We start from the raw sequence: 12,366 nt of genomic DNA, 5'->3' as shown, positions 1-12,366 counted from the left end.
CTTGTGCTCGCTCTGTCGTTCTCAAATAAAAAATCTTAAAAAAAAAAAAAAATGTCAGCTAACCTAAGTGGAACCAAAGAAAGCAGTTTTTGTTTAAAGCCATACCCCTGAGGACTGGGCAGGAGCAGGGATGGAATGGGAATCCCAGGTAAGCGAATCCAGAGGAATTATCCCTTCCATCCAGGATGCTTTCCTTCCAGAGTTCTCTTCCACTACAACATGGAGGGGTCTGGGTCTGGTTTTAATAATATGTAATAATAGTTTCCCCTCACAATACTGCACTGTAAATGACTGCTAAAAGCTTGACCTTCTACCCTCTCAAAGTGGGAGGCAAAAGTGTTACAGTTTAACAAGGATTTAATTCACTCTAATTGGTGGAAGGGAAAAGATTTCTGGTAGGAGATGTAGTTTCTGGTGCTCATCTCCCCAGTAGCTGCTCTTCTTCCTCCCTGGCACCATTTATTAGCTAATAAAGTCAGGTTTAAAGCCACATCCTACCTACTAATACTTATATAACTGCAAATTTCTTAAAATTCACTTTTTAAAAATAAGTAAATAAAAGAAAAGGTGTCATTCGTTTGAGAAAGGAGTGCAAGCTGGCACATACAACAAATATTTGAAATCACAAATCCAGACTATCTTAGTAAAAGAGCTTCTGTCCTTGTCTGTTGATGATATCAAAGTGTTAATACTCAACTTTAGACATAATACCCTCTGGGCTATGACTGAGTTCCTGTTCTACACTTAATCAAAAGAGAACTTCCGAAGTTATTTATATTGACAGTATAATTTCCAACACAAAGGTTCACCGAATGCACAATGTCACGTCTTAAGCAAGAGTATCTTCAGCTCTAGTCCCTCTACCTCTACTTTCCAATCCAACAAAGAAGGAGAACCATACTCCAAAGTTAGCTGAGAACCACACCATATCCCATATACCTCTTCTACATCTAATCTGAAACACAACATAGGAAAATAGGTAATGACTTCTTTCAATACAAATTGTGCCACATGAATAAAGAAACCAGAACCCTTCTCTATGGTCTTGTGAAAGACATGTCTCAGAGTTTGTTTTTTTTTTTAAGATTTTATTTATCTGACAGAGAGAGATATAGCGAGAGAGGGAACACAAGCAGGGGGAGTGGGAGAGGAAGAAGCAGGCTTCCCACTGAGTAGGGAGCCCTATGTGGGGCTCGATCCCAGGACCCTGGGATCATGACCTGAGCTGAAGGCAGACGCCTAACGACTGAGCCACCCAGGCGCCCCTCAAAGTGTCTTTTTTTTTTTTAAAAATTCTCATTTCCAAAAAGAAAAATGTTGCATAAACATAAAGCACTACAATCTTGGGTTGAGGGCTGCAACCACAGTATTTAAGAAATCTTGTCTCAGAGAAAAGCAAATACTGCATTATCTCACTCATATATGGAATCTGAAAAAAAGAAACCCCAAACCAAACTCACAGATAGAGGACAGATTGCTGGATGCCAGAGGGTAGGGATGGGGGAAATGGGTGATGGTGGTCAAGAGATGCAAACTTCCAGTTAGAAGATAAATAAGTCCTGGAAAAGTAATGTACAGCATGGTAACTATAGTTAATACTGTATTTTATATTTGAAAGTTACTAAGAGAGTCATCTTAAAAGTTCTCATCACAAGAAAAAAAAAGTATAACTATGTGAGGTGATGGACATGAACTAAATTTATTGTGGTCATCGTTTTGCAATGTATACATATATCAAATCATTATGTTGTACACCTGAAACAAACAGTGTTAGACGGCAATTATATCTTACTTAGAAAAAAAAAATACATCCCCAATACGTGTTCAAAATTACTCCCCCAACTCCAAAACAGAACTCTCATCTCTACATTATCAATGGAGAACAAACCACTGACTTTGGAATAATTGGGGCATGGGAACCCTTTTGCACGGACAGAAGGCTTGACTTCTCACAGAAATAAGCCCCTCATACAGAATTTTAATGTACTGTTTCTGGAGCTATTTTTGCCCACTTGCATTGTCACAGCTGTGAACTAGAAGCAGCTCCAACCCAAACTAAGAATAAGTGGTCCTGAAGCACTCACTTACACAGAAATTATAATTTAAGAAAACTAAGAATATGGAAAAGTTATACTTATATAAATATTAAACATTACATTAGGGACAAACTTTTAACATTCTGTGACATTACGTTGCTTTAGTTAATAATCATAGCTCCCATTTTGGGGGGCAGTTTTCAGCATTACCATGTTTTAGGCACTATGCTAAGTATTTCTCATGCATGTCCCCTTTCATTTGCACAACAACCCTACGAGGTGGGCATCATCCCCCTTTAGTTGATGAAGAAACAAGGTACACAGAAATTGAGTCACTTCCTGGAAGTCACACAGCTGATGAATAAGCCAGGTGTGACAGAGGTCTGGACTTTTCAACAACAGTAGGTAAACTAAACAGTCTGTAAACTCAAGGCTCCAAAACAAGTTTTAAAAGACCAAATTCTTACAGTGAAAAGTTTCACAAAGTCACAAGAAAAGAAACCAGCATTCCAAAAATAAACTTGAGTTGTATGAATAAAAAATAAGGCACTGTCTTTAAACTAATGCTAGAAACAGTTTATTCTTATTTTTTAAAAGAACTGAAAACATTTTGAAACAAATGTCACCAGAATTTGTAAGATTATGAGCTCCCACTAGGCGCCCTGTATTGTCAGATGCTGGGATACAGAATCAATTAGAAATAGTTCTCAGTTCTCAAAACATTCAGTGGTGTTGGTGGGGGACACAGGTACAGTGATAGACCATAATACATGGCAGAAAGTATAACAACAGTGAAGTGCAGGATATTACAGAAAGGTGAAGAATGGTGCCTAATCTAGCCAGTGCGTGGTAGGTTTATTGGAGGAAGAATGGTGAAGAGTTGCCAGCCGAAGGGGGTGGGCTGCTCATTCCAGACAGAGAGCAGAGCCTGGCACAGACTAGAGGCAGGAAGTAGGGCGGTAGTACGGTAACAGGGGAGACTCACAAAAAGGTCAGGGTGGCTGAAGCATGGAATGAGAGGCAGGGCACAGGTAAGGCTGGGGAGGCGAGCAGGGTCCAAATTATGAAGAAGTTGAAACCAGTGAAAGGTTTTAAGCAGGAAAACAAGCAGCTCAGAATTATTCTTTAACTAAATCCCTCAAGGGCTATGTGAAGCATGGGTTTAGAGTCACACAGCCAAAGGTTCAATTCCTGGCTCTAGGGCTTATTACCTGTGAACTTTGGCAAGATATAAAACCTTCCAAGGGGCCGCCTAGGTGGCTTATTCAGTTAAGCGTCTGACTTCAGGCCAGGTCATGATTTCAGGTCCTGAATCGAGCTCATTGAGGAATCTGCTTTTCCCTCTCTCTCCGTCCCTCCCCCGACTTGTGCTCGCGTTCTCTCTCTAAAATAAATAAATAAAATCCTTGAAAAAAATAAAACCTAAGCTTCAGTCTTGTCACCTGTGAAATGGGAAGTAAATGAGGTAATGAATGTAAAGCACTGGAACATAGTAAATGCTCAATAAATGATGGCTCTTATTATTACTGTTAATATTATAAGCCTAGAAGTTCAGGGAGACCCATATGGGAGTCTAGATGAGGCATACTAAGGCCCTGAATAGTGATGAAAAAACAGGACAATCTGAAACATGTGCAGGAAACAGAAATGATAAAATCTGAATACCACCTGGCTATGGGAGTGGGGGCTAGGGAGGAGGAGGAGCCATGAGTGAGCTCTAGGTCTAGGTTAGGTGACTAATGGGTTGGTGGCTGGTGATGCCCCTGACTATGAGAATATGGGAGGCAGAACAAGTCTGGGAATCTGACTCATACTGAGAAGGAGGTGCGTATTCAGAAGCAGATAGCCAGCAGGTAAAGGGATGATCTGGAGTCTGGGGTGCCGGGGTGGCTTGGAGTTAAAAAAGTGGGTGTCACAAGTATCTCACAGCATGAGAAGGGAAGAGATCACCTATAGAGGGCATATTCAGTCAGAAGAGCAAAGAGTTAGGCCAGACCTTCGGAATGCCCACAATGAAGAGTCAAGGAGAGAAAGAAAACCCCCAAAGACAGAAAAGAACCACAAAGGACAAGAAAGAGCCAGAACGGCTCAGTATAATGGAAACTAAAGGAGCAGGACCTCATGGAGGGAGTCATCAGTGGTGCCCCATGTAGTCGAGAAGTCCAGTAAGTTCCAAACATGCCCTCAGAATTTAGCAGAAACTGTTGCTGATTTTAGACCAAAGGGTAATTTTACTAGGACAAGGAGATCCAACTGCTGGCCTAAGGTATTAATGGGAGTGTGGAAGGGGAAAGAGTCCACCGTAAATCTGGTAAAAGAGACAGAAAGGAATTAAGTAGTGGTAAGGGAGGAATGTAGGGTCAAAGGTTAGGTTAAAAAATTATTTTTAGGATGGCGTACCCTGAGCATTCTGTGAGAAGGAAAAGGTAGATGACAAAAAGTGAGGATGCAGGAGACAGATTCACTGACAGAGCAAGGTTCTTGAGGAATTAAAAAGGAATTTTTAATATCTACTATGTGTCAGGTACCATGCTAGGCCCTGGGGACACTTGTCCACAAACTATCAGAGTGTGACATGAACAGTCTGGAGCGTACTCCTCCAGAGGAGCTCAGAAGGGTGCCCATCTGACTGGGGGTTTCCTGAACCCAAGCTTGTGCCTGCTCACCTTTCTACTCTCACTGTCCAACCCCATGTCTGGCACGCACCTGCCAGGCATTCAGTAATGTTCCTGGTATGAATGAATACATATACTCAGAAACTTTATTTCTAGGGGCGGAAATTTTACAAAGAGGTATGAAAATATATTCTAAGATAAAGGGAATCGGGGTATTAAAATACAATGAAATATTAATTAAAATGTAGCACACACGCTCAGAAAACATGCATCTAAAGGCAGCTGAAGGTTAAGAGAATGGAGAGAATGGGGAGAATGGGGCACAGGGTTCAATCACGTGGAAAAGGCCTGACGTGGTTCCAGAACTCTCTCTGGCCAAATGTATCCCCTAATCTGCAAGCTTATGCTTAAAATTCATTTAACCATCTAAGGACAAAACTGTTCATCTCAAAATTGTAGATAAAGGATTAAAAAGGAAACGTGTGTGAAATGGTACATCAGCTAAAACCCCTTTACTGGCTATGTGACACAGCCCAAGTCCCATAACCTCTGAGAAAGCAGACCATGTGGCAGATGAGACCCCAAGCCCCTTTCTTTTTTTTTTTTTTAAAGATTTTATTTATTTGACAGAGAGAGACACAGTGAGAGAGGGAACACAAGCAGGGGGAGTGGGAGAGGGAGAAGCAGACTCCCCGCCGAGCAGGAAGCCCGATGCGGGGCTCGATCCCAGGACCCTGGGATCATGACCTGAGCCGAAGGCAGACGCTTAACGACTGCCACCCAGGTGCCCCACCAAGCCCCTTTCAAATCTCTTGCTTAAAGGTTCTAAAGTAGTGTTTTTTAAGCTTTTGGGGATCACATACTCCTGTGGGAATCTAATGAAAGCTTTGAATTCTACCCAGCCGCCCCTAAAATAAATATAGACACAAGCATACAAAATTCTGCAAATCATGAGAAACCCGACTGTAGACCTTCTTCCTAGCAGAAGATTAGCTGAGGTGCAGCTGTTTACAACAAAGATGCTTTGTCTTCCTTAAAATTAATGGAGCCAGGTTTCAGAGTGACCCTGCAAGACCTACAGGGGATAGCTTGCTGTGTGTCCACCTGTGTGTCCTTCTGAACTAAGTCTCCTCATCTCTGAATTCCACAGTGCCAAGTGCAGTGCCCTGAATATAGGAAGTACCCACTTAATTTGTGAATTAAGTTGACAGGACCAAAATGGTTTGGATGCATGACTCTGGAGTTTTCAGACCTTTGGTGCTTCCTGAGGTCAACTGTAAATCCTCCCTTTCAGAGACAAGTTCAAACTCACAGCAACCAGCATGGGCTTACTCTACAGAATCTGTCAACTTTTCAGAACTGATTTTGATTTGATTAGAAGGGTCTAGCCCACCCCAGAGAAGAAGCTATACCTCAGTTCTGAAGCCGAATTTGATGACCTGCCCCTTCCCCCAAAAAGAAAACACACTGCATCTGCTTTTAGTAGAAATCCCTTACATTTATATAACTCCTTATACTTAGATTTTACCAATCCCTCTTACCTTCATTCAGTATTCATCTGGGAGATAGGCAATATATGTAGTACTCCATTTTAAACACAAGGAAAGAGCATGTAATATTCAAGTGATCACAGAGAGGGCTTTATACATAGCCCAGAATCAGGACCCCAAGTCACATTTTAATGAATATGCTAGTGCTTCTGTCACCCTTATAACAAGATGAGAGGGGCCTCTTTAAATTGACACAGTGAAACAGCTGTGACATTTAATAAATGGTTCAGTGATAACATCTAAGTAGTACCTGTCATTTAAGAAACCAAAAGCCATGCCAATGTAAGCAATTTTATATACAACGATTAAATAGCTTTGTTTTCTCAATATTAAGTCATAATCAAGTTGACCTATTATTTATGACTTTTAAAAAAAGCAGAACCCACTGTACATAGTAGGGGGGAATTCCATACTTACCTACTGCACAATGTAAAATCTAGAGAAAAAAGGGGGAAAAAAGAATTAGTAAAGAGCAATAATAATATATAGTTCCCATAACACACATTCCATTTTTAAACTTGGTTATTTAACAAAATGTACATTCTTATTTATTTTTGTTTGTTTGTTCCTTTTTAGTTTGTGTATCTGTGGAAGATTTCCTAAGGAATAAACCTTACCCAGTAATCCACCAGATGTCTCTTTTATAACACATAAACTTGTAAGAGCAGTAGCTGTCCACCTCCCATGTCCCATAGTCTATAGAACAAAACTGTCACAGACTACAGAACACAGGGTCAGAAGAGCCTTTGTTGGCTCTTCTTACCCGGCAGGCCCTTTAATGCAGACATTCATTCAACCTACAAAGCTCCACAGTGAGACTTCATCTTATCTCATTTGGTGACCTCATTACAGGCATGTTCCCAGTCCAATCTGTGACCCTAGATCTCTTCATGCTTCAGGCCCACATTGCAAACTGCCTTTGGACATCTCCATCTAGGTGTACCAGCAGCAGCTCAAACATGGCATGCCTCAAGAAACTCCCCCTTTCCTTCCTTCATACCTGCTATGCCTGTTATCATCAACCTCCCAGTCTCCCAAGTTCAGCTGTTCTTTCCTTCCCCTCACCTACAAGTCCTACTGGTTTCCAAGTCCTGCCAATACTTCTGGCATCGGTCTTCCCTGTTTTTATTTCCAGTGTCTTGGGTGAGACTGCTATCTCCTTTCCATCTCAGTGGCCATCCAAGTGACCAATTAGGTTATTCTAAATTGTCTTCTAATTCATCCTGTATATGGCATTGCTTTAACCCTGGTGGTGGTTGCAGTAAAGATGTAATCTAAGGAGCTGGGTTCAAGATGGCAGTGTAACAAGATCCTGAACTCAGCTCCTCTAGACACAACAAACCTACAACTAGCTGTGGAATAATTCTTTCTGAAAGGTACCTGAAAGTTCAATGAACAGAGCCTTCACAACAAAGAATAAAAGGATAGCAGCAGAAACACAGACTTGCTAGGGAATAAAACAAACCCCAGCTATGGTGGGTCACAATTGGGAGGGACATCAAAAGTGTGGACTTTTCCCAGAGGATCAAAGGTACCTGAGTTCTACACCTGGCACCCAAATCTTCAGATCCTGCACAGAAGAGACGAGCCCCCAAAACACTAAGCTCTGAAAATCAATAGGGATCACCTTGAGGAAGACTATAAAGCTGCAGGGAACAGAAAACCTGCTCTTAAAGGGCCCACACACAGACTCGCTCAACCTAGAAACCAGTGTAAAACACCAACTTGAATAGTACATAGACCACAGATAAAGGAGAATCATTTGCTAACCTTAAGAGCGTCTGCCCGAAGAGGCTGGAAACAACAGGGACTCTCCCTGGAAACTGACACCAGTGGGAGCAATTTTTGTGATTCAAGTCTACCTTACTAATGTGAGTGCTGGTGGGCATTATTTTGGAATTCCTCTAACATTCTATTAACAGTGGGAACACCCTGCAGAGCACTCTGCCCAAAGACACCCTGCAGAAGTTGTGGACACAGCCTGCAGCCCAAGTGTCAGCATAGCCCACCAACCACAGCCCCAGGCCCTGCCACAACAGGAGGGCGCACACAGCCCACAAAGGGGACACCCCTTGAGCTCCTGGTTTTGGTGATTGGGAGATTGTATTTCTGGGCCAAATAGTACCATCTCCTATGTAAGGTCACTCATTCAAGACTGGGAGAGGTAGCTGACTTACCTCATACATAGAAACAAACACAAAGAATTAGGCAAAATGAGGAGGCAGAGTAATACATTCCAAACAAACGAACATGACAAAATCTCAGAAAAAGAACTAAATGAAACACAGATAAGCAACTAACCTGATAAAAAGTTCAAAGAAATTATCATACAGATGCTCAGTGAACTCAGTAGAAAACTGGTTGAACACAATGAGAACTTAAGCAAAGATATAGAAAATATAAGAAAGTATTGAACAGAAATTTGAAAAATACATTGGAAGGGTTCAACAGCAGACTGGATGAAGTATAAGAATGCATCAGCAGGCTGGAAGACAAAGCAATGGAACTTGCCCAGACAGAACAGCAAAATAAAAATAAAAAATTAAGATGAGTGAAACAGATAAGGGGATGAAGAGGTTCAAACTTCCAGTTATAAAATAAAGTCACGGAGATGAAAAGCACAGCATAGGGAATATAGTCAATAATACTGTAATAATGTTGTATGGTATAATCTATGGTATAATCTATAATCTAAGCAAGCAAGAAGATACAATGGGAAAAATTCTCTTCAAAAATGGTGCTGGGAAAACTGGACAGCTACACACAATGAAACCAGATCACTTTCTTACACCATATACAAAATTAAACTCAAAATGGGTTAAAGACCTAAATATGAGACCTGAAGCCATAAAACTAGAAGAAAACATAGGCAGTAATCTCTTTGACATCTGTGGTAGAAACATTTTTCTAGATGTGTCTTCTTTGGCAAGGGAAACAAAAGCAAAATTAAAACTATTGGGAATACACCAAAATAAAAAACTTTCATCCAGCAAAGGAAACCATTAACAAAACAAAAAAAACAATCCACTGAATAGGATATTTGCAAATGATGTATCCAATAAGAGGTTAATACCCAAAATATATAAAGACCTTATACATCTTAACACCAAAAAACCAAATAATCCAGTTAAAAAATGGGCGGAGGACAGGAATAGACATTTTTCCAGACAGGACATACAGATGGCCAACAGACACATAAAAAGATGCTCAACATCACTAATCATCAAGGAAATGCAAATCAAAACCCGTGAGATATCACCTCACACCTGTCAGAATGGCTACAATCAAAAGGATAAAAAATAACAAGCGTTGACAAGGATGTCAAGAAAAAAGAACCCTTGTACACTGTTGGTATAAATGCAAGCTGGTGCAGCCACTGTGGGAACATAGTATGGAGTTTCCTCAAAAAGTTAAAAAAAAAAACTACCATATGATCCAGTAATTCCACTGCTGGGTATTTACCCAAAGAATACAAAAACACTAATTGGAGAACATATATACACCCCCTGTGTTTATTGCAGCACTATTTACAATAGCCAAGATATGGAAGCAACCTAAGTGTCCATGACTGACGAATGGATACAGAAGATATGTTATATATACACAGTGAAATATTACCCAGCCATAAAAACGAATGACATCTTGCCATTTGCAACAACACTGATGGATCCAGAGAGTATTATGCTAAGCAAAATAAGTCAGTCAGAGAAAGACAAATACCATATGATTTTACTCATATGTGGATTTTAAGAAACAAAACAAACAAAGAAAAAAAGAGACAAAAACAAAAAAACAGACTCTTAACTATACAGAACTAGTGGCTGCCAGAGAGGAGGCAGTGGGGGAATGAGTATAACAGGTGAAGGGGATTGAGAGTACAATTATGATTTCAGAATAGCTGAAAACTTCCCTAATCTGGGGAAGGAACTGAACATCCAGGTCCAGGAAGCCCAGAGTTTCATATAAGATGAACCCAAAGAGATCCAAACCATGATACATCATAATTAAAATGGTAAGAGTTAAGGATTAAGAGAGAATCCTAAAAGCAATAAGAGAAAAACAACTTGTTATGTTCAAGGGAAACACTAGAAGGCTATATAAGCAGATTTTTCAGTAGAAACTTTACATGCCAGAAGACTGTCATGACATATACAAAGTGCTGAAAGGAAAAAACTTCCAACCCAAATTCTCTGCCTAGCAAAGTTATCATTCAGAACTTGAGAGATTGAGAGTTTTCCATGTAAGCAAAAGCTGAAGGTATTCATCACAACTAAACCAGCCCTACAATAAATGGTAAAGGGACTTCTTTAAGCTAAGTAGTAAGAAAACATAGGAAAGTAAAAATCTCACTGGAAAAGGTAACTATATAACAAAGGTATTGATCAATCACTTATAAAGCAAGCATGAAGGTTAAAAGACAAAAGTAGTAAACTGAAATTAAAATAATTAGTTAAGGGAAGCATAAAATAAAAAGATATAAAAAGGAATCATCAAAAATAAAAAATGTGGGGGGAAAAGTAAAAAGGTAAGCTCTGAATTGTGTTTAAGTTGCTATCAAGTTAAAACAGACTGCTATTTGCATAAAATATTTTGTGGTAACCTCCCAGTAACCACAAGGAAAAAACTTACAGTTAATACACAAAAGAAAATGAGAAAGGAATTAAACATAACACTAAAGAAAGCCAGCAAACCACAAGGGAAGAGAAAAAGAAAGGAACAGAGAGGAACTACAAAAATAGCCAGAAAACAATTAACACAATGGAAGTATATGCTTATTAAAAATTACTTTAAATGTAAATGGACTAAATTCACCAATCAAAAGACAAAGAGTGCCTGAATGGATAAAAAAATGAGACCCATCTATCTATATGCTGCCTATAAGACTCAGATGTAAAGACACACACAGAGTGAAAGGGAAGGGTTAGAAAAAGATATTCCATGCAAATGGAAATGAAAAGAAAGCTGGAGTAATTATACTCCTATCAGATAAAATAGACTTTAAAACAAAGATTATAAGGGGCTTCTGGGTGGCTCAGTTGGTTAGGTGTCTGACTCTTGATTTCAGCTCAGGTCTTGATCTCACGGTCATGAGTTCAAGCGCCATTCTGGGCTCTACCCTAGGCATAGAGCCTACTTTAAAAAAATAAATAAATAAAAATAAAACAAAAACTATAATAAAGGACAAAGAAGAGCATTATATAATGATATAGGGGTCAATCCAGCAAGAAGATATTACATTTATAAATATATATGCACCCAACACAGGAGCACCAAAATATATAAAGCAATTATTAACAGACCTAAAGGGAGTAATTGAAAGCAGTACAATAACAGTAGGAGACTTTAATACCCTACTTTCATCAAGAGATAGATCATCCAGACAAAAAAATCAATAAGGAAACCCTGGCCTTAAATGACACATTAGACCTGATGGACTTGATATATATAGAACATTCCACCCAAAAGTGGCAGAATACACATTCTTCTCAATTGCACATGGAACATTCTCCAGGACAGACCACATGTTGGGCCACAAAGCAATCTCAATAAATTAAAAAAGACTGAAATCATATTAAGCATCTTTTCTGACCACAGTGGTATGAAACCAGAAATTAATTACAAGAAAAAAACAGGAAAACCCACAAAAACATGGAGATTAAACAACACGCTACTGAGCAATTAACAGTTCATTGAAGAAACCAAAGGAGAAATAAAAAATAGCTAGAGACAAATGGACACAAAATCTGACATACCAAAATCTATGGGATGTAGCAAAAGTGGTTCTAACAGGGAAGATAATAGCAATACAGGCCTACCTCAAGAAACAAAAAAAAATCTCAAACAATCTAACTCTGCACCTAAAGGAACTAGAAGAGCAAACGCCAAAATTAGTAGAAGGAAGAAAATAATAAAGATCAGAAAAGAAATAAATGAAAGAGATTAAAAAAAAAGAATTATTCATTTGAGGGCGCCTGGGTGGCTCAGTCGTTAAGCGTCTGCCTTCGGCTCAGGTCATGATCCTGGGGTCCTGGGATCGAGTCCCACATCGGGCTCCCTGCTCGGCAGGAAGCCTGCCTCTCCCTCTCCCACTCCCCCTGCTTGTGTTCCTGCTCTAGCTATCTCTCTCTCTGTCAAATAAATAAATAAAATCTTTAAAAAAAAAAA

General features: G+C 39.6%; 1 protein-coding gene across 2 annotated transcripts in view; it reads right to left on the bottom strand.

The window, feature by feature from the left end:
- Nucleotides 1-12,366, bottom strand: part of HACD2 (3-hydroxyacyl-CoA dehydratase 2) — a 114,553-nt gene that overhangs the window by 80,701 nt on the left and 21,486 nt on the right. For both annotated transcript variants that reach the window (XR_014149059.1, XM_081832691.1), the window contains exon 3: nt 6,619-6,637. Coding sequence is in view for 1 of the 2 variants with exons in the window: in XM_081832691.1 (XP_081688817.1) it covers nt 6,619-6,637 (19 nt within the window). In the remaining variant the exon portion in view is untranslated. The remainder of the gene's footprint in view (nt 1-6,618; nt 6,638-12,366) is intronic.

Source organism: Leptonychotes weddellii, chromosome 1, assembly GCF_054177405.1.
Source record: "Leptonychotes weddellii isolate Sample4059 chromosome 1, ASM5417740v2, whole genome shotgun sequence".
Lineage (NCBI taxonomy): Eukaryota > Metazoa > Chordata > Mammalia > Carnivora > Phocidae > Leptonychotes > Leptonychotes weddellii.
Note: the sequence above shows the minus strand (reverse complement) of the source record. Positions and strands in the feature narration are given on the sequence as shown.